The 23533-nt window shown below is 49.8% G+C and overlaps 1 protein-coding gene across 3 annotated transcripts in view; it reads left to right on the top strand.

Annotated features, from left to right (window-relative positions):
• SFSWAP (splicing factor SWAP) overlaps window positions 1–23533 on the top strand; it is a 964816-nt gene that overhangs the window by 385035 nt on the left and 556248 nt on the right. For all 3 annotated transcript variants that reach the window (XM_069620077.1, XM_069620076.1, XM_069620075.1), the window contains exons 11-12: window positions 3862–4054; window positions 21576–21806. In XM_069620077.1, coding sequence (XP_069476178.1) covers window positions 3862–4054; window positions 21576–21806 — 424 coding nt within the window. The remainder of the gene's footprint in view (window positions 1–3861; window positions 4055–21575; window positions 21807–23533) is intronic.

Here is a 23533-nt window from a genome sequence, read left to right as displayed (position 1 = left end):
CACGGCTCCAATGAGGAAAATGGCAATTTATTTAATTTTCAACTTCATAGAGATTCCCTTCTCCCATTGACCTAGGAGGAATAACTAGTAACGTTATTCTATCTTCACCGCTCTTGGTTTGATGTTGTGCCCAGAGCCAGTTGCGTACACCACAGTTTTGCTAAAAGCTTGCAAGCTCTGAAATTATTATAAAAAACTCAAGCAATCTAGCCAGGCTCATGTGAGAGGATACACACCAACTTGCGTCGCAATCCTCTGGCTTTGTCAAAGTTTTTATGTAACATGGGTAGCCTACTCAAATACCAGTCTGTTGCTAAGGACTGTGGGTATTTCTGCTACTAATTTACCATTGCTTCATAGTGTCTACAATTTCATAATTATTTCCAACACATGATCCTTCCCTTAATGACACCATTGTTTTCTAATGGGATCCATATCCAGGTCACAAGTCTCAGAAAATGTACTTGAGACTTGCATGCCACAGCATTGACTTTTTTGCGTCCGTTTTTTCCATCCGGGGACACGCTTTTCAACGTGTATCCTTCAGCAATAACCATCAAGGTTGTTTGTCATTGAAGTAAATGACACACCTATTCGTTTTGTTAACAGCATAACCGATTTATTCTTAAACTCATTGAGGACTCGTGACAATGACCTGTAGAGCTTGCTGCCTTGTGTCATGAGTAGAGTGCAATGGTGCTCAAAGTACTTAAAATAGTATATTGCAGAAAGTCTCTTATGAGGCGTTCATAGTCTTAAGAACTGCAATGCATAATCATTTAACATGGTGCGCATTCAGAATCCCACATGAACGAAGCTATAATAAAATCTATTAAACTGTGAAAGGCAAATTTCTGGGAATCACTGCAGGCCTAAACCAGTCTTTACAGGCATATAATTTAACATTGTGTGCGCTTGACAGGTGCTCATTTCCATTTTGAAAGGTCACTATTGGTCAGATACATTTTTTTTTTTTAAATGAAACTTAATAGGATTCTTAAATGTGAAATTGTGCACTGGATAAAATTGCCCAGAATGAATACATTTGTCTCTACCTTTTCATACCAAAGTTTTGTGTTGTAGTTTCTTTCCTACATTAGAAATACTTAGTTTCAGAATAAGCTGACCCCAAAAAAAACCAATGCCATGCCTTACTGCTTGCACTGTTGACACTATTTGCAGATTGGCTTAGTTGTATGGGGAACATTGCAAATGTGACTACCTATGCATTTTACTGTCCACATAAGTATTGTGCTGCAGTCCGTTTCGGTGTGTGTGCAGTAGTTGAACTTCCAGCCAAAGGGATTAAGTGACTTAATAACCTGTCCAAATGTGTGGACTTAACTGCGATCCAAAAGAATTGCTAATCCAAGTTGAACGGTCCTTTCAGAGCTTTCATAACCCTTCCTGTACAACAATCACACAGCACAATTGTCAAGGAATTTGAGTCTAGTAATCAGTCTGGCCTTGGGCAGTGACCCTCGTGACATACCTAATGGGTAATTTGGCACATGGTGGACCATCTCAGGGTGGTCTTCAATATCTACTTGGCTTACTTATAATGCAACACCTACAGATGCACAGTATTTCACCTTTGACAATTCTCTGTGGTTTCAGCAAATACTCCCCTCCCTCCCACCATCACACTACAGAACAGGACTCCATACTGCAGGTATACCGTCCAGGGTTCAGTTCTTACTGAGAGGCTTCCGTCGGCACCGCCACATGGCAGTGGGCACTGCTGTGGCATTCAGTGCTACTCCTTTGGCAAGGCCAATCTGCGGGGAGGCATTGGGGCCTGATGTTTGGCTTACAGACTTGTGCATATCTCTGAACATGTTAAGCCTTTAAGTACCATGAACATTGAAACGTGGCATTTAAGAACTATCTCTGGACTGTGAGCAAACACCATTTGCACTTAAAATGGTGACCTGGATTTATAAGTCCAGTGGGACTCCACAATGAGACAGTGTTTACCTGATCAGCATGAAAACAAGTGTGCAGCACACATGGTAACAGCCTTCCTGCAAGTCCAGGTTGGGAGCTCAGGGCAACCATGGCATGATCTGGCTGGTATTGGTGTTTCTTTCACTGTGAATCCCATTTGCTGTGCGCTTGTCTTGACTGTGGCCATGTTTGAATGGTTCAGTGTTTTTCCTAGGTAGTTTGGTGCGCATTCATTTACCAATATCTGTATAAGAATAGGGTTATCTGCACCATACTTTGGTGAGTCACTGCGACTACTCCCAAAAGAGGTGGAAGAAAGACTAACCAAAAGAAGATGAAGGCTCTCTCCTCCTGCACTATACAGACTACTTTTGGGACCTGCTTGCGCCTGACTTTACAGGATTACAGGGAAGCGCGTCTATGCTCCCTTCCCTTAACTCGACTGACACTTCAGTACTCTGTGAACAGTTGGAAGATTATTAGCAGCCATTGATCAGACAAAACTTATGTCTGGGACGCTAGCTCTTCTGAAAATGCACTAGCAGTAGGCTGGGTCCAATACCTTTGAATACTACAACAGTGTTTTACCTTCACTTGAGCCACTGGGCCACTGCCTCTACTGCCGTTTCTTCAGAGGCTTAAATCTTTATGCCTGAAGCACCGGCAGCACGTTCCCGCTCCATATTTCTTCAGCTCAGAGGCTGCATCCAGGATCCTTGTGCCATAGTCCCCATCACTGGGTTGTCGCCTGCATGCACTCCAGATGTAAAACTCAGCCGTAACCAGAGGTTCTTAAGCTGTAGTTTACGTGTTGGTGAATATTGGACCTTACTGGAATACAGCGGATGACTCTGGCTACAGTTTGAACATTCCTTTTACCTATCACTGCAGGCTTTCTTTTTGCTTATCTGTCAAAGGTTGGAACGTTGACAGGTTTTAAAACTCTGACTTGGATACTCCAGGCTTGGCCCTGAAGTACTTTTTGGAACTTTGACTTCTGCAGAAGACACTCCCTCTAAAGACTCCATCATGAAGTTCCTTCACTGTTTGTGCGGCGCAACAGTGGAACAAACTACCACCTAAATTACAGTTAGAAAAGAACTATCAAACGTTTAGGAAGAGCTTGAAGACTTGCCTCTTCAAGTAAACTTTAATGCTTAGCAAAATAAGAATCCGGTGAGACAGACGTCAATTCCAAATGTGACCATTACATGTTTGTTATCAGCACCCTGATGCCTGCGGTTTGCCGGCGCTTTATAAGCACCCATAACATAACAGAACGTTTCTTACCTGCAACACGTGTAACCGTTTTTGTCAAAGCTATATAAAGAGTACATTTTTCATAACAATACTGTGTAAATGCCTTCTTCTTTGGTACCCTGAAACCCATATGTGTTGTCTTGATTGCTAAATTGAGTGAGGCAATATGCTATGTAGATGTTCAGCCAGTTATAGGAATATCCTTCTCCCAGCTTGTCTAAATGGAGTTGTTCATTGACACTGACACACCTTGATGATCTTTGGTGTGTTGATACAGTGGTGTGCCTTTGCGGTCTTTTTTTCCACATAAAGACATTCTCAACACAGCAATATTGCGGAGTTGCAGCCATTTAAGGTGGGTGGTAGCATCTGTCTGCATTAAAGGCCATCACTAGCTTCATGATTGTAAACTTGAACTGCATCCTTTTACCGCCCGGTGCAGCCCACCGCTCTGCGTTAATCTTAATCTATTGCCCAAGCATTTTCTTTAATACATGAATAGACCTAATTTGCATAGGTTTGCTCCATCTTTACCATAGCATGCCAGGAGCTGACATTGTGTTTTTACTCAGATGGATCCTTGTGGTTTTCTGTTTAAACAGGACTTGAAATAAGCACATTAATAATTATTAAATGTTAAATTGTTTTACAAAGGCTGCAACCACCTCCGAACTGATCCCGGTAGATGTTGCAGAGGAAGCTCCTGCTGAGGCACCATATCTCGGGGAGCCAGCACCCTCCGAAGAGCCTGTTGCCGAGGAGTCTGATGTCCAAACTACAGAAGAAGCTCCAAAAGCTGAACTCGATGACTCCCAGAACAAGTCTTATAATGATGGCAAGATGAAAGGTATGACGGCATGGGTCTGCAACAGGGCACTCAGAAAGATTATGCATTTTAAGGCAAATCCACATCTGGGTAGAGGTTTGATTTTTGTATCTTGGATCTGGAGACTGAAAGCATTTTAAGCATGGGGATTACTTTCACAATTCATTGTCTGTTATCTTCAAAGCCGTGGCAAAGGGAAAGACCAATAGAACATGAGTATTCGTCATGATACTTTGACGTGAAATAGCTGCCAGTAACTGGAAATGAATACTGAAGCCCTCTGTAGCACAGTAGTAATTGTACTTTTGTAAAGAAAACTGTTCATTGTGTCCATTGTTTGAGATGTTAATATTCTACTTTAACGACCTCGCCTGTAACAAACAGTAATTTCTATTGTAAATAAAGAGCATTTTCTATACTATGAAATGCCTGCCTCTGTAAGGCTGTACCAGCAATATCGACACATGTAAGACATTGAAGTTGAACCTGTTTACAAGGTAATTTGGTTGTCGGAGACTGCAGTGCTACACAAGCTACATGTTAGCATGATTGTACTCCTAAAATTGACTTGGAGAAAAGGCAACCTGCCAATATAAAAGCAACATATGACCACCTTATTACTCATTCTACCTCAGCATCCATATTGCGACTTTGCTTTTTTCTGGATAACCTCTTATTCTTCGTGTCATTGCTCAACTATATTATATAAACCTTTTGACACTGCAGATTTAATATGGCCACCCGTTCTTTCTCTGACCGAAAAAGCCTATCCCACAGTCTCCTTTGTCTTCACCTTTTCAAACTACCTGCTTCCTTAGATGTTGCAGAAACTCAGCTGATATCCCAAAAAATGAGCCAGGCCATGATACGCCCATGATTTATACTCCCTTTACTCATTCATGCCAGACAATTTACTTATAAAATGCATCTTCAATCCCACCCATTATTGGCTGTAGAGAAGTGTTCCGAAGCTAAGTATAGTTTAGAGGTTTGTCGCCCAGCCCCATGAGGCCCGGGCTGAGCATCCTTAAACAGACAACCACCGATCTTAGTTAGGCAAAGGAGAAGAAAGGTTGAGGACTTAAGCCTATGATCGGGGGCAGGAATAGGTAGGATAACTTTACCCCCTGTATTCTAATTTCTCCAGGGACCACTTCAGGGCTTCCTGAATCCGCTAGGCCCACGTCTCCAATGTCTGGTTGGGGTAGTCCAAGGGACACGGGTACACTCCTTCCACACAAACAGAAAAGAAGCAACCCGGGTACTCCCCTTCAACTCAACAGACACACACCACCACGCCTGTGGGTTCCACAAGGCTCATTCCTCTTGCCACAATTTTTCAGCATCAGCATGACCCAACTCATCAAAAGATATGGGTGACCAACTATGCAGGTGACACACCTCTCTAAAATCAACACTACCACTGAATCAGACCAAACCTTTATAAACTGCCTCACACAAACGAACACATGAGCACAAACCGCCTTAAACTCTACCAGGACAAAACAGAAATCCTAATCATACACAACAACCTATCGAAACTTGATGGCCTTGCGAAATGGGAAACCGACTGGAATCTTCCAAAGTAATTAAAATCTTACAATATTAATGAACAATGTCTAAACTCTGGAACCACAAGTCAGTGCGGTAGTAAGGAAAATGCTTCTTCCATGTATGCACAATCAAACGGGGTACTCACTTTCCTCACTTTCCTACACAGACCCCTGATTGTCATCTCCCTCGTCATGTCAAGAATAGACTTCGCCAACAGCATCTACTTTGGAATGCCGGACTACTGCACCAGCAAACTAAGCGAATACAGAAGGCAGCAGTGTTGAGATGGGTTTCTAAAATCTGGCCTGGTGGATAGATTGCAGGAGGGCCACCCTAGGTATAATGAACAGGGGAACTCTGGGCGGTTAACCAAACCCAATGAAGGTAAGCCTGGAGAGTGGTTAAGACTTAGTGTCATGGGTGAGTGTGGTCCGGGTTCCACAATGAGGCCATGCAGTGACACACACAATAATTCCACTTAGACAGGCAAGTGTAAAAATACTTTAGAGGCGCGGCCCTGAGAGCATGCGCTCCCCTGACTCCGCCCACCGGTGCCACTCCCCAATCCTCTTTTCCGCGTCGACGGAAGCGGACTGCTTTCACCAGCACTCCTGGGTTTGGCTTTGGCCTTGTAATTCCATGCGCTCTTCCACGGAAACTGTCTTTTCGCTTTTGGTCTTTAATCAGGTACTCGGTCCTCGGGTGCCACTCTCCTCGCCAGCGCATGTCGACATCGGGCTTCAGCAGGTGTCCAGCCTGCGAGGAGCTATTTCCTACATCTGACCCCCATACTCTTTGCCTCAGCCCCGATCACAGCTGGGAGGGTTGTACCCCGTGTGATGCGCTTACACTGCTCGCTCTGAAGAACAGGTCAGCTCAGTGAAGAGAGCTCTTCGGAAGGTCGCCCCCAGAGGTCTTGAAGAAATTCATCAAGCACAAGTCCAGGCCCAAGGTAGGGCCACAGCTTTCAACAGCACCACGCAAGGGTGACTCCTTCCCCAAGAAACGTTCGAGCGGGAGGGACCGTTGAGGTTCTAACACCAGCACAGGTACCAAAGCTGCTTCAGCTACCGGCTGCCAGGCTGAGGGGGTCACGACATCCTGCCGGGGATGCCGCTGAGGGACCGTAAGGTTCTTTTATGGGGTGTCCACCCAGGGGGCTACTACCAGATAAATGTCTGAGGGGGTGCCTGTATGCAACACTACCGGATGACACAGCCGAGGGCACGACACCTACCAGGCCCCTTCCTGAGATGCAGGGTAGGCCTCAAGCTCCACCACCAAGAGTCCAGGAGGAGGCCGGGCCCAGATCGGCAAGCACCACGACACAGGCACGTGACATGCAGCGTGACAAAATGGCCACTTGTCGAACGCCACCCCCCCCCCCTTCAGGGAGCAGGTAGGGGAACAAGTTTCCAGGTGGGACTGGTCTTCACCAGCTATGTGGCCTACAGCATATCCTTCAGCATCGCAGGGCAGATGCACCCTGCATGCAGCAAGGCAGAGTGCGCCCAGGTTTGAGCAACCTCAAGGCCCTGCTCCTACTCCCGCACCACCTAGCGCCACACCGGCCTGTGAGGATAGGTTTTATTGTAAAGTTCCTCACTCTTATGAGGTCCCCTAAAATGGGAGCCATCCTTCGGGTTGTGATCAGGGACATGCTGCCTCCAGTCCTGCCGCTAGCGCCCAGTCTTTCCTCCTATGGCTCCAGTGCCTCAGGCCCCCACACAGCCCCAGTTGCCCATGCTGGGCTCAATGGTTCTGGCACCCTTGCCTCCTACAGCCCAGGCGGTTCCGCTCCAGCCTCCACATCTGGTCAGCACACCTCAGCCTTCGGCCCCCAGTACTCCTGCTCCTGCTCTGGACCAGCAGGACACCCTGGTGGACACCGATGAAGAGGAGGACCCCGACACGCAGTCTTCGGCCAAGGCAGTCCATGAACGGCTCGCAGGTCGAGCCGAATACTTGTGGCTTCCACAACCCGAGGTTGAACAACCAGAGGTGGGGGGATAGGCGGGTGAAGAAGTGTCCTGGCCAAGGTCCTCATTCCACGCCCCGCGGCTAGAACAGGGATTCCAATGCAGAAGGACTGTGTGGCCTTGGCCAAAAAAAATGGCTTAAACCTCATTCAGTGTAGCCTACCATTTGGTGCCTCGACGCCAAGTACAGGAAATTGAAGGGGATCCACTCTTGCTGTCGGCACACCCTCAACCTCACTCCTTCGTGATTGCCGCAGCCTCACCCTACTCCAAGCAGCAGTCTTCCTCTGCTACCTCATACTCGGCAAGAAGATGATCTTGGAGGTATATGCAAAGGTCTACTCCAATGCCTTGCTGCACCTTAGTCAGTCTAATGTGGACGCTATGCTCGCTGCTTTAAATCAATGGCTTTGGTGGGAAATAGCCAACTTCGATCCGGAACTTCAGGTGCAGAGTCCGGCGCGCTAAATGGCGAGGCTGGCGGAAGCAAAAATGGTGGCGCAGGACATATTGGAGTCCACAGTGGCTCATATAGACATCTCAGACGTTGCCATCTGCATCGCTATGGACATGAGAAGAACTGCCTGGCTACGGGCTACCAAGTTCAACCTGGACGTCCAGGAGCGCATATTGGACCTTCCATTCGATGGTGGTGACTTTTTTCATTCAACCACCGAGGAGGAACTTGATAAGAAGATACAGTTCCCATCCTTATCAATCCTCAAAGTCCCCGCCCAAGACCTACAGCCAGACACACAAGCGTTCCGACAAGGGGTGGGCCTTCGCTGGGTTCCAAGGCTTCCAGGAACGAAGGTCAAGGCAGCCGGACCAGTCCAAGTCAGCACAGGATTCAGCTGCACTTCGTGGCCTCATGGAACCAGGAGTGGGGCTCTCAATCCATAAGCAGCACAAGGCAAGGAATAAGGGCTTCTTTCAGTCCCCCCTCGGGCACACTTGCCCTTAATGTATAATATTGCCAACCGAGGTTCGTGGACCACTGGATCCTAGCAGTAGTGTCGACAGGCTACCACCTACCGGTCTCTCCCTCCCTACTCCCCTCCACTCCCACAGATTGGGACAGCAACTCTGGCGGAAATTCAATCACTCGTAGAGAGCCAGGAAGTGGAAGAAGTCCCAACCTCCCAGCATGGTATGGGCTTCTACTCCAAGATTTCCGCCATACACAAGAAGAACCAGGCTGGCCTGAGAGTTGTGTTGGACCTTTCCACCTTGAACCTTTCCCTCCCTCTTCAAAAGTTCAAGATGGTTACCCCAGCGCTTATTGTGGGGAAACTGGAAGTGCTCCCTGGATCTGAATGATGCATACGTACACATCCTTATTTGGCAGCGTCATCGGTCCTCCTGAATTTCAGGATCATGGGCTTTCATTTTCAATACAGGTTTCTACCCTTTGGTCTCAATTCAGCCCCCAGGGTCTTTACCAGACTTATAAATGCGATGGCAGCCCTTCTCAGGGCCACCATGTCTCTCCATACCTAGACTGGCACTTCAGGGCGAGATCCCCAGAGGCGGTCCATCACACCGCCTCAGCCGTCATGGATACGCTACACGAATTGGGATTTTCCATCAATCTCAAGAAGTCGCAAACAAAATCTCGGCCATCAAGAGGGCCACCACCCACTTCCTCAGCAGAGAAGTTACCTCGGCCTGGTGGTACAAACATCTACTGGGTCTTCTGGCAGCAGTCCTATTAGCTGTTCCGCATACAAGACTAAAGATGAGGAGGATTCAGCTGCACTTCACGGCCTCATGGAACCAGGAGCGGGGCTCCCAATCCGAGATGATCAATGTTCCTCCATCTCTCCACCCGGACCTCACATGGTGGTCCAGAGACTGCAACCAGCGGAGGGGCAAGCCCTTCCAGCCGCCCACTCCTCAGGCCACCATCACCACGGACTCCTCGCTCGAGGGCTGGGGAGCCACCCTGGACGTTCTCTCGGTCCACGGCACCTAGACTCGACTGGAATAGGAAGACCACATCAATTGGCTAGAGCTGAACGGCATATGGCTGGCACCCAGGGCATTCTTACCACTCCTCAGGGGCAAGGTTGTCCTCATCCAGACGGACAACTCGACCAGCAGGTACTACATCAACATGCAGGGAAGCACCAGATCCCATCTTCTGTGCAGACTGGCGATCAGCATGTGGGAGTGGGCCCTGGAAAACATTTACCTCAAGCGGTCCACCTCCTGCGGGAATCCAACCTGGAAGCGGACAGGCTCAGCACGCTGGGAGCAGACAATTACGAGTGGCAGCTCAATGACCTTGTTATTCATGAGACCTTCAACAGGTGGGGTCACCCCCAGGTGGATGTCTTTGCCACCTGGCACAGCAAGAAGTGTCCCTAGTTTGCATCCCGGCAAGGTGTAAAGATGGGAGGGGTTGTCTGTACTCCTGCTCTCTATATGGTAGAAGAGAGGCACAGATGACCCCAGCCAAGATTCTCTGTCAGTAGCAATGGACGAGCAATCGAGGCCTAGCTTTTCAGGAGGTGATGCAGGCTGGTTCTTGAGTACAGTTTAGTCCCCAAGCACCCACAAAGGAATGTCCACGCACTGTATTAGTTGAAACAGTCTTAATATAATTAAGGTTCAAGAATATATACACAATCACAATAACTCACTTTGGGCTCAGTAAATCTACAATGGCAAATATATACAGTTCTAATATTATCAGATCTCAGTGCATCAACTATACTCTGGTCAAATGTCACACAAACCAATTAATAAAAGGTAATCAACAATAGATAAAGGAGGGAAAGCAGTTGGTTAGAACAATTGGCAGAATACTGGCCCTGTTACCTAGACACAATTCTGTTTGGAGATATAACCCGGGCAACCTATAAAATATAGATATACTACTAGCCCAACCCATATATTGTTCAAGTAGTCTTCTTCCCTTCTGAAATGTTTCTACCGCCCCAATGTACCTGGAATAACAGAGTTCAACGAGTCATCGACGGATCCTTCTTGAGCGGCTCCCTTTAAAGCAGGAGCCACCGATCGTTGAGCCTTCGAAGAAAGTGAACTCGGCGTCGAGGCGGCAGCTTCGGTCCCAGCAGTGCTAGTCGACGACGGAGCGAAGATGTCCTGCAAGGGCGGGGCACCTCAATGTTGATAGTTCAGGACCGCAAAAAGATTGTGAAGAACTGTGGCCCAGCAAGGGCAGCGAGTCGGCCGGCGTCTCTACGGTCTTTGGGTGGCGGGAAACCCACCGACCGATGCTCCTCTGCGTGTCGACGGCCTGGCCTTCTCCGGCGGGATAAGGCGGGCGGTGGGGCGGACAAGTGTCCGTGAATCAAGTCTTAGGCAAAGGAGCGTTGCGGCTCCGGTCGTCTATGGCACGGCGTCAATCGGTCCCTGCTTCTGGGCAACAGGGCTTCCACGGGCCTCTAGCGGTTATAGCAAACCTGCGAACTCTGGTCTACGACGGACGGAATGTCTGGTGCTCCTTTTCGTTCTTCTCGGCGGTCTTAGTCTCCGGTCGGCAGCCTGTCGAGGGTCTGACTTCCAGGGAGCATCGGCGAAGGTTAGCCATGCTCGATGGTCCCTCTGAGCACGGTAAGAGGGCGCCTAACCAGGTCCTCTCTTGGATCAGTCCCGACAGCTCAGCGGCTTTCAGATTTTGGCAAAGGGAGACAGCAGTCAGCCTTCTTCAGGCTTGGCTTCAAGATTCAGCTTCAGTTTCAAGGTCCGTTTCAACTCCAGCTTCTGAACGAATTCTAGCAGTGAGAGGCCCCCAGATATACTGGTTGATCTCCCATTCATTTTGCTGGGTCACGCTCAGGCAACCAATCACTCAGAAGAGCAGTCAGTCAGCCAATCAGGCATACAGTGCATTCAGGCCATTCTCCTCACTCTCAGACACTCACAAGGAATGAGTTTTGGGACAAGTACCCAGCAATTCACTACTACACACTGCATATTGGTCACACACTCCATTCACCCAGGTCCCACCCACAGAGTGTACCCCCAACATAGTCACTGAGAAGGCTCCAGCCAGTCTGGCCTGGAATTCACAACAGCAACATATATGGAACTTCCACCCAACAGCCAGTCAGGGCGAAGGGACAGAGTCAGGGCTTCCAGGACTTTGGGAAAACAAGGTAACGGGCAATAGAAAAAAATAGGCCACAGGGGCCATCTTGTTTCCTATCAGGAATCAATTGATTCCAGTGGCAGGCCCTGGGTATCCCAAAATGGAGGATACTCAGAGCACCTGTCAAATTCAGCATGGAGCTGCCACCAGCCCATACCCTGCTCTGTGGGCCACACACAGGTGCCCAAAAACATACACTAGGGGCACGGGGTTGTGCCCCCCCCCATGGGTACCATAAGGGTATCAAAAACAGGAAGAGCTGCACTGCCAAATGGACTCAACAATACAGAACACAAATGAAAAAGGACTACAGGACAAGTACAGGGAGGCCCTGTCCCTCCAATGCGTTTCCAGCATCACACAAGGTCCGGGCCCCGGCTCTCTGGGCACAAACCGTTTGAGCCAATGGCGTCAGCGGACATCACCTTTTATTCATCGTTGCCTTTTTCACTGCTGCTGGCCTCATCCCTGGGTAGTGCAGATCGTTGCAGACGTCGTCCTTGCCCCACGGCTGAAACCGCAGGAACCGTGAGTCTGCAGGAATTACCAGGAACAACTGCCGTGGCACCAGCTTTCTCCAACGGAATAAGTTACTGTGCACATATGGTCATTCTCTCCGTCTGACCAGCTGGAATCGGGGTGAACCCTTTTCCTCCACAAAGATTTGTTCTTCCCTCCCTCTTATGACTTTTCCTTCTATTTGACAATCTTTACGAACTCTTGGCATCTCAAATCTCGAACCTTTCAACATGTGATCCTCAGCAACTCAGCATCTGCTCCATTAACACTGGCGCAGGCCCATTGACTTTAATCTGTATCTTTGAATAAGCCCTCAAGTCTCCTTGCCTTGAAAATGTATTGCCTATGATTTTTATGAACTTTTCCCTTGCTTTAAATTCATTACAAAGTGTGTTAACTTCGTGAGCATTTCTATCCGCGGGTACGCCTTCGTATCGCAACACTGGTCTGTCAAATCCTAGTGTACTTACCTTGAATTTGCTGGAAACATTGGAATTGGTTGTGTATTTTACGTGTGGTTTCGAATTAATAGAAGTGTTGTGTTTTAGAACAGATGGTTTAAAAAATAAATGTACTTTTATTTTTTTACCTGAAACCTTGAGTCAGTGTTTGTTTGAGTCACAGTATTTGTGGTCCCTTTGTGTAATCTGTGCTACTGCTCATACTCTTGATAAGCCTGGCTGCTCCGCTTCTGCTACCACTTTAACAGTGTAGTACAGGTTTGTACCAAAGGTAAACTTGTATTACCACTTGTAGTCTTAATTGTGTGTAGTGGTCCCTAAGGGCACTGTACAGGATTCTGCCTAACACGCGGTCAGAGCCAAGGCAACAGCCAGCGGCATGTCCCCTGGCAAGTCATAAGCAGGGCGGCCACATGGGCCAACCCTTTGGCTTTCTGCAAGCACTACTGTTTTGAGGCCGCTTCTAGCTCAGACCCGGCTTTCGGACAGGCGGATCTTAGGAAACTGTTTGCATAAGAAGGGTCTCCTCTCCACCCTGGGTCTACCTTCAGTTTTGATCACCCATGCAGTATGGAGGAAAGGGGACGGGACGTAAGAGTATTATTAATTACTCACCGTAGTGACTGGCATTAGTCCTTTTTCCCGCCATACGTCCCACCATCCTACCCCCTAATAAACTGATGTCATTGGGAAATGTTAATCTATTGTCAACGTGTCAATGGGGACTGCAGTGTGGCACTGGAGGGCGGAGTGAGGGCAGCGCATGCTCCCAGGATTGCACCCCCGCACGCCTCTAATTTTAAAGGGGACGTTTTTTTTCTGATGAAAAAGGTCATCTCCCGTCCCTTGAAAGGGATGCCCATGCCGTATTGAGGAAAGGGGACTAAGGACTAAGAGTATGTTAGTCACTACGGTGAGTAATTTATAATTTACTACTCACATTGACACCTCTTGAGATATGCCTGGCTGCTCAGCCACACTAACAACTTGTGTAGTTCAGGCTTGTACCAAAGGTTGGGTCCCTATTGCCAGGAGGTCAGGGTTATTGTAGTGCACCCAAAGGGTACTGCATACAATTTTGCCTAACGGAAACCACATCAGGTTCTCCTGTCCAGGAATTACCACCCGGACTCACTCAATCTGACAGCCGTACTCCTGATTTTTAGAGTTTGGATTATTTTCTCTTCCACAACACTGCCAAGAAGTCCTGGACCGAGCAAGAGCTCTGTCCACTTTGAAGTGCTACTAGAGCAAGTGGAAACTCTTCCAGATGTGGGGCATGAGCCATCAGTTGCAGTCTCAGGCTGTCCGGCCACAAGACCTTTTGCATTATTTGTAGTCCTTGGCTCGTTCGGGTTTGATGCATTTTTCGATCAAAGTGCAACTGGCTGCAATTTCCCAGTACAACTGCTCGCCAAGCGTCCCGTCCCTATGGTCCAACTGGCCGGTGAAGGAACTCTTACGTGGGCAGTCCAGGACTTTTCCACCAATCCGTCGCCCACCTCTAGCGTGGGAACTGAATGTGCTGCTCTCAAAGCTCATGAAACTGCCCTTCAAGCCTATGCACCAGGCATCCACCAAGCTTTTTTCCTGGCAAGCCACTTTTTTTGGTGGCCATAACATCGGCCAGGAAAGTGGGTGAGATCCAGGCATTTTTCTGCAAACCACATTATTTGACTTTTCACAAGGAGAAGGCTATCCTTCATACCAAGCTGACATTTATGCCTAAGGTGTTGTCATCCTTTCATATGAATCAACCAGTGGTGTTACCCGTGTCATTCGGCACTCCGACATCTTGAGCGGAGCGGGCACTGCACACACTGGATTTAGTGCGTGCTGTCAAGTACTATGTGGCACGTACTAAATCCTTCCGTTCTACGGGTCAATTGTTTGTATACTGGGCAGGGGAAGACTCTGTCAAAGTCTTCCCTTTTGGAGGTGGATTTGAGCCTGCATTTCCTTCTAACATCAACAGGCCGGCAGGCCACTTCCAGGCAGGCCCCGGACTCACTCTTGACAGAGCAGTGGCTGCTACCACTGCCTTCCTCTCCCAAGATCCCGCTGCCTGACATCTGCCGTGCAGCCACCTGGAGATCGACCTGGAGTTGGCCTGTCGGTTCTACGGAACCTACTCTTATGTGCCATCCCCTTTCTTCCATACTATATCGGCGTCCCTTCCAAGGGACTGAACCTTTTTCACCAGAAAAAAACTTCATCCCCTTTAAATTTAGAGGCATGGCTCAGGGTGCATGCACTGACCTGACTCAGTCCTCTGGCGCCACACCTGAGTCCCCTTTTCCACGGGAACGGGCCAAATTCACCAGCGCTCCAGGGTTTGGCTTCAACCATGTAATTCCACACGCGGATACTTTGTCTTTTTTGTCTTATCTATCATTCAGGTACTCGGTCCTCAGGCTCCACGCTCCTCCCCGGCGTATGTCGTCTTCTACAGGGTTCAGCAGGTGTCTGTCCTGCAACGGGCTCTTCCCAACTTCAGATCCCCACGCCCTCTGCCTACGTTGCCTTGGCCCAGACCACAGTTGGCAATCATGTTCGGCGTGTGACTCGCTGTCTTCGAAGGTGCTGAAGAAGACTCTAGCCAGGGGGAGGGAGCTCTTCCAGAGGTCGCCTCCAGAGGATCTCAAGAACTTTGTGAAGCATCAAACAAGGTCCAAGGTAGGGCCGATATTTTGCAGCGCATGCCACAAGGGAGACTCCTTCCCAGGGACTCTACTGCGCGGGAGGGACCAGTCAGGTCCTTCTACCAGCACGTGCACCGAGGTTGCTACAGCTACCAGCCTTCGGGTCGAGGGATCCTCCAGGGTGCAGTGTTGAGGGACCAGAAGGTTCTTGTACCGGGTCTACACCCAAGGGCCTATGTCCTTTTACCGGTGATACGTCCGAGGGGCTATGCCCCAACACCAGCAATACGTACGAGGGGCTATGCCCCAATACTGGCAATACGTCTGAGGGAGCATCTAAACGCAGCTCTACCGACCCCCGTGTCAACGGTGTCACACCTACCGGGCCGAGGCCCAAGGAGCAGGGTAGGCCTCGTGATCCACACGCATGTGTCTTGGGCGAGGCCGGGCCCAGCGGGCTGAGCAACACGTGGCAGACAGCTCGACAAGATGGCCGCCGCGCCAGAAAGAGGCACCTATCCGACGCCATTCCACGAATTCAGTGAAGGAGTGTCAAGGTGGGACTGGCCTCAACCAGGTACGTTGCCTAAAGTCTACCCTTCATTTGCGCAGGGCTACTTTCCTTTGCCTCCATATGGTCCGGGTACGCAGCGGCTCCAGCAGTCTCCCGCTACCCTGTCGGTACACCCTGCCACCTCTTTGGCCAGTGAGGAGGTGCTCTTTGAGAAATTCCTCGACCTTATGAGGTCTCCTCAGATGGGCGTTAGCATGGCGGGGAAGACTTACCTGACTGTGTCTTTGATGATAACGCACCACAGACTCCTCCATCGTGCTCCTAGGCCCCGGTACAGCTGCCTCCCCCTGCTCCACAGCCAACTCGGCAACCTCCGCCGCCACCTCAGCCTCCGGCTGCAGTCCCTGTACCCCAGCCTCCAGCGCCATCTACTCCTCCACAAGATCCTCCAGATCCGCAGGATACAGACTAGGAGAAGAATCCGGACACACCATCCTCAGCCAGGGCCTTCCATGAATGTCTTGCTGACCTGGCGGACTACCTGGGCCTCCCCCAACCTGAGGTCAAACAGACGACAGAGGGGGTTCTTGCTGAAGTCCTCACGAAACGCCGCTCTGCCAACACAGGGATTCTACTGCAAATCGATGTAGTCTCCCTGGCCAAGAATGGTTGACTCAAGCCTCACTCGGTCCAGCCAGTCATTCGATACCTGGATGGCAAGTAGAGGCTGATGGAGGGGGGATACACTCTTGCTCTCGACCCATCCTCATCCACACTCCTCGGTGATCGCTGCGGCATCACTATACTCAAGCCTCAGTCGTCCTCGGCCTCCTCCTCTGCGGCGATGCTAGGCAAGGAGGAGAAGATCTTGGAGGCGTACAGCTAGAAGATGTACTCCAATGCTTCCTTGCACCGGCGTCAGGCTAACGCAGATGCCATGCTGGCTGCCGCCAACCAACGGTTATGGCGGGAAATTGCGGACTTCCTCCCAGAACTCCACACCAAGTGTCAATCATGCTTTAAGGCAGGGCTAGTGGCGCATGAACTCATGGAATCCAGTGGCTCATATCGATGACTCAGGCCGTGCCATCTGCATTGCCACGGACATGAGAGCCTGGCTCCGGGCAACGAAATTCAACCCGGATACCCAGGAGCGCATTCTAGATCTAACGTTCGAGGTGTGGGGGACGGCGCAGAACCTCTTCCACTTCTTCTACAGATGAAGAGCAGGACAAGAACAGCTCACAAACGGCAAAGTCTTTATCCTTTCTTACAAAGACCACGCCCAAATCGTACACGCAATCTCAGCAGCGCTCGGAAAAGGGTTGTAGATGTGGAGGGTTCCGTGGCTTCCAGGAAGGCAGATCCATGCAGCCAGACTGCTCGCCATCTCAGAACCAGTGCAAACAACAAGGGGGAGGGGAGTAAGGGCTTTTTCCAGTCCCCCCTCCTCAGCGCCAGCTTCCGAGGGGAAAGAAGGCATGACATGCTCCTTTGGGTCCACGTGTCTCCGGTGGTGGGCAGGCTTGCTCTCCATGCACAATTCTAGCGCCAGAATTTCGCTGACCCCTGGATCCTCTCCGTAGTAGCCAAGGGATACGGCCTTCTATCCCAGTCTCTCCTCCCTCCTCCCCTCCACAGGTTGGGACAGCAACTCTTTTGGCGGATATCCGGTCGCTTGTAGAGATCCAAGCAGTGGAAGAAGTCCCAGCCTCCCAGCGAGGCTTTGGCTTCTACTCCAGGATTTTCGCCCTTCAGAAGAACCAGGCGGGCCTGAGAGTTGTGCTGGACCTTTCCATCTTCAACCTCTCCCTACCCCTGCAAAAATTCCAGATGGTTACGCCAGCTTTTATAGCGGAGACATTGGACAGGGGAGACTGGATGTGCTCCCTGGACCTGAAGGACGCATACCTATACGTCCAGATTTTGGCAGCCCATGGTTCTTTGCTACGGTTCAGGATCATGGGCTACCATTTCCAATACAAAGTTCTTCCATTTGGCCTAAACTTGGCCCCCAGGGTCTTTACCAGACACATGAATGCTGTGACGGCCCTCCTTAGAGCGCTGGGCCTCCACATCTACCCATGCCTCCACGACTGGCTAGTCGGGGCTAGATCTCCGGAAGCGGTTCGCCACTCTTCCCATGCCCTTATGAACACACTGCACAACCTGGGCTTCTCGTTCAACCTCAAGACACAACTGCAGCCTACTCAGACTGACATTCCTGGGACTCATTTGGGACACATGCCCCGAGAGGGTTTTCCTGTCGGAGGACACAATCTCGGCCATCAAATGGGCCACCGCCCACTTCCTCAGCAGAGAAAGGGACCTTGGCATGGTGGTACCAACATCTCCTGGGTCTACTGGCGGCGGTACCGTTAGCCGTACCGCACACAAGACTAAGGATGAAAAGGGTTCAGCTGCACTTCGCGGCCTCATGGAATCGGGAGCAGGGCTTGCAATCTGAGATCAACGTTCCTCCATCTCTCCACCCGAACCTAACTTGGTGGTCAATGGACTGCAACCTACGGACTGGCAAGCTTTTTTGGCTGCCCTCTCCACAGGCCACCATCACCACAGACTCCTCGCTCGAGGGCTGGGGAGCCACCGTGGACGATCTCTCGGTCCACGGCACCGGGACTCGACAGGAGCAGAAATACCACAACAATTGTTTGGATCCGAATGCTATCTGGCTAGCGCACCGAGCATTTCTACCACTTCTCAAGGGAAAGGTTGTCCTCATCCAGACAGACGACTCGACCAGCATGTACTACGTCAACAAGCGGGGAGGCACCAGATCCCCTCCTCTATGCCCTGGAAAACATTTACCTCTTGGCAGTCCACCTCCCGGGGGAATCCAATCTGGAGGCGAACAGGCTTAGCAGGCTGGGAGCAGCCAATTACGAGTGGCAGCTAAACAACCTTGTTGTTCAGTAGATATTCAACAGGTGGGGTCATCCCCAAGTGGCTCTCTTTGCCACCTGGCACAACAAGAAGCGTCCCCAGTTAGCATCCTGGCTGGGTCAGGACCCCGGCGCTCTGGGCGACGCATTTCACCTCCAGTGGACTGCCATGAAGGCCTATGCCTTCCCGCCTACTCCCCTGATCCACAGGGTAATTTGCAAGATCAAGGAGTTTCACCGACTCCTCCTCATTCTGATAGATCCATGGTGGCCGGATTACTCAGCCTCTCGGAGGTGCCCCAGATACACATTCCGACGGGCCCAGCACATCTTCTGGCGCAGCAGGAAAGGGGCAGAATCATCCACCCCGCGCCAGGGAAGCTAGCCCTCAAAGCGTGGTACCTGAGCAGGTAACGCTTTGGCACTTTAGCCTCTCGCAGGCCAATCTGGAGATCATTCAGGACACCAGGAGCAAAGCCACCAGCGCCCAGTACAAAAGCAAATGGACCAGATTCTGTCACTGGGCAGACTCCAAGGGAGTTGACCCCTTGGCCTGCAATTTGGACAACGTGCTCTCCTTTTGGCGCACCTCGCTCATTCGGGCGTACAGGTGGACACCTGCCGTACATACCTTGCAGCCATTGTGGCTTAGAGGAACTGGGAGGAAGGCATTTATTCCTCGTTCAGCCCTATCATCAAACATCTAACTGGTCTCGCTAGGCTCTACCTGCCTGTCAAGAGATTGCACCCTGTGTGGGACATTAACATAGTCTTGGGCACCCTGGCGCACAAGCCATTTGAGCCAATGGGGTCCGTGGACATTAGGCTGGTCACCATCAAGACGGCCTTACTAGTCGGTCTTGCCTCAGCTCGCTGAGTCGGCGAGATCCAGGCGCTGGTCGCACAGAGTGCTGCACTGCCTGGATGTCAGGCGTATCCTAAAATTCTACTTGAACAGGACCAAGGGCTTCCACAAGTCGGAGGCTGTGTTTGTCACGTTCGGAGGCTCGAGGCCAGGCTATCAGGCCTCCATATACTGCTGGATGGTCTCTGCCATCAAAGCGTACGAGGGCCAGCACAAGCTGCTCCCGGCTAGCATGCATGCCGACGCAGTCGGGGCCAAGGCAACGGCCATCGCATTCTAGCGCCACGTCCCTTGGTAAGTCATAAGCAGGGAGGCCACTTGGGCCTCTCCCTCGGCTTTCTGCAAGCATTACTGTTTGGATGCCGGCTCTAGATCTGATGTGACTTTCGGACAGGCAGTTGGTTCTCAGGAACCTTTTTGATTAAGGAGGGTCTCCTCTCCATCCTAGGGTTACAATCAGTTGTAATCGCCCATACAGTATGGAGGAAAGGGGACGGGACGTAAGAGTAATAAGTTACTCACCATAGTGACTAACGTACTCTTAGTCCATAGTCCCCTTTCCGCCATACGTCCCACCAACCTCCCCCTTAATAATACTTGTGTCATTAGGCAATGTTAAATCTATTGTCGACGCGCCAATGGGGACTGAGGTGTGGTGGCGGAGTCAGGGCAGCGCATGCTCCCTGGGCTGCGCCCACTTGCACCTCTAAATTTAAAGGCAAAGGTTTTTTCTGGTGAAAAAGGTTGTCTCCCGTCCCTTGGAATGGTCGCCCATACTGTCTGGAGGAAAGGGGACTATGGACTAAGAGTACATTAGTCACTACGGTGAGTAACTTATAATTTTTTGCATGAGATTGGTAAATCTCCAGTGGTCAGTTGTGCTGGGAGCTTGCCTCTGCCCATATGTATTGTTTATTAATAGTGTTTTGTTAATCTGTTCACAGCATGTGAATCTATGAAATATCCAATGCTGGAGAAGGAAGCATTGGTATCTCATAGATTCGCATGCAACCCCCCAAACCCCCCCACCCCCCTGGCTCATCTTTTGGCTCTTACTGCCACTCACGCGCGCTTGCCAAATCTGAAGATGGTCGACAGGGGAGGAGTTAAGGGAGGTGTTACTATTGGCTGTGGGCAGTATGACCCAAAATGATTGTACTAGAGCACAAAAGTGACGGAAAGTTTTCAGTTTAAGTTTAAACTGCTCTGTTACCATGGATTCCCACCATGGGAATATTCCCACCGTGGGAATACTCACAGCATGTGAATCTATGAAAGATACCAATGCTGGAGAACCAGCGTTACAGGTAAGTAAATGCCTCACAATAAATCGGTGTGTTTCTCTTTGGACCATATGTATGCTACAAGCTCTTTGCACCTTCCTACAGCCCTCCCTCCCTCCCTCTTAAGATAAGCCTGGCTGCTGTGTCATTTGTTACCAACATACCAGGTGATGCAGCCTTATTCTAAGAGTTGCAGTTTGTGTTGCCCAAGGTATAGTTTTGTAAAGTCCCTCTGGGTGGGCTTTAGCAAAACTGTCCTAACAGTCATTACTCTCAATACTGAATGTAAACTGGTATTCTGAATCGGCTATCTGCAGTCCTGGTGGTTTTAAGTGCTGTGGGGGGCGTACTGTGTACTGATTTGTCTGCCTGTGTAGCTCTGTATGATACATAACTGAAAAATCTCCCTCAACCGTCTCTTCACAAAGATTTAACATGCACAAGATTTGCTTTTATAATTTAGTAATTATACCTTGAAACTCATGTGTATAGGTGCTATATAAGCTACCATATCATAACGCGCTAATGCCAGTGAGTGGTTTCTAAGCGCGGGATCGGGATTCGAACCTGTGTTGCGCTGCGTTGTCTTGCTTCTAAGACAAATGCGTTGCCCCTGAGCTATCTTTCCTCTCCAAGGAAGCACTGCAGTGTAGCATTCCAAGCCTGTGTGGAAAATGTTAATTGTTTATTTCCATTTCCCAGTTTCATTTGCTCCGATAAGCTTTGCCATTCGAGCAAAAGAGAATGACATGCTTCCTCTGGAGAAGAATCGCGTGAAGCTGTACGATGACAGTGACGATGAGGAGGAGGGCCCAGATGAGCAGAACGGCACCAGTAGCTCTTCAACCAACCATCCAGTTGTTGCTGCCCCGCCTGTCACTGTGGAGGAAAAAAAGCCCCAGTTAACGCCAGAGGAGATAGAAGCCAAACAAGGTAAATAATATCAAGCTATAAGTGAGAACCATTCTTTGTAAACTGCTTTGAACAGATTGCAACTATGTGTTAAGGAGAATTCTCAGTGTGCTAATTCCTCTCTACCTTGGAGCCCTCCAGCTCTTTTGCTAAACTTTGGGGCTTTGAACTTTTTCATTCTGTTTGTTTTCTGTGTTTATTTCTTTTGATTATGGAGTTTTAGATGACTCCATAGGTGGCATCTTTTTATGCAGTGACACAGTGATGTCTTTTAGACTTCCCAAAGGTTTAAATACCTTCTGTTAGGAGATTTCTCATTTATGGCTAATTTCCCTCACCTAATGAGTCCCCCTGCAGCTTTGCTGGACTTCTGGAATTTATTTTCTTTCACTTGGTAAGAGTGTGAGCTTTTCCCCCACTCTTACCCATGTTTTGCCATGTGTCTTTACCTGTTTTTGTGATTGTGAACTCTGGAGTACACCACTTCAGTAGTCCCATTTTGTGTTACACTGCACCTTCAGTGCAGTGACACAGGGTTGTCTTTTAGACTTCCCACCGACTCCATTTCTGGGGCTGACTACAGTCCCCCAGAAAAGGGTAAGGTTGCCATTAACTTAGTCATTTAACCAAAGATCCAGTACACCCCATTTTACATGGAGTACTGGAAAGGGGTACTCCGTATCCCTTTTTATCTGTACCTCCCTAGAGCATTGTTTCGCTCTTAACATTTTGAATTGGCTGGTGGCAGTGGTATTCACCCTAACCTTTCTACCGCGATTGTATTAGATAAATGTGGTATTGTTTAAGGCTATTATATTAGCCTCGAACTTAAACTCGCTTGACCAAATCGTTTTTCTTTTGGCTCCGGTCAGGTTTATTCGCCATTTCTTTTTGTTAAAGTCCTCCTTGTGATTTACTTTGCGCAGCAAACCAGGCTTGCCTTCTTTGTTCACCGTCTTTTGGCAGGCTTCTACTCAGAAGCCCTCCTCAGGCGCCTGGGTGTCTAGGTGGGCTGAATGTGAGGGAGGGGTGTAGTCACCCCCTACACAGGATATCCTAGTCGCACTTTGCCATGATTGTCTGAGGTGGTTGTCCGGGCCGGACTACCCCCCCTGCTGCGTGATTGACAGCAAGGCTGTGTGAATGGGGCATTTTCGCATAAAAGGCAGGTCTCTTGGGCTAGAAGTCATTCACCACTGGAACTACAAGGAACCGCAGAGAAGCGGAGAAGACAGCTGCTGCAACTACCCCATCCCGGTGAAGCCCTGCTGCAGTCCTGAGCGATCGACCCTTCGACGACCAGAGAAGATCCAGTCCGGAGTCTTCTTCCCTTGAGCTTGGTGGGGATAACCAGCTAATCTTCCACAGCCAGAGGATCCTCCAATTGGTCGAATTCCCTGCACACTGCTGTAGTGGTCCGGATAGCCATTTGAAGAGCCTCTCCTGTTTTTAAGGAGCACACCTTTTATTCATCGTTGCTGCTGCCGGCTTCATCCCTGTGTGGTGCAGGCCCCTCCAGACATCCTCCTTCGCACCGAAGGTCCAGGAACCGTTGGTCTGCAGGAAACCAACAGGAACAACTGCCAGGGCACCAGCCTCTCCATTGTTTAAGGTACTGTGTTCTGCTTTAGGAATTGGGGTGAATCCCTTTTCTTCACTTTTGCTTCCTCTGACAATATTAAAGTACTCCTGGCAACGTTGAATCTCGAACTGTCAGACTGTGTGATCCTCGACAACAGGAACCCGTT

Source organism: Ambystoma mexicanum, chromosome 10, assembly GCF_040938575.1.
Source record: "Ambystoma mexicanum isolate Mex_15411 chromosome 10, UKY_AmexF1_1, whole genome shotgun sequence".
Classification (NCBI taxonomy): Eukaryota; Metazoa; Chordata; class Amphibia; order Caudata; family Ambystomatidae; genus Ambystoma; species Ambystoma mexicanum.
This window is presented reverse-complemented; position numbering and strand designations above follow the sequence as displayed.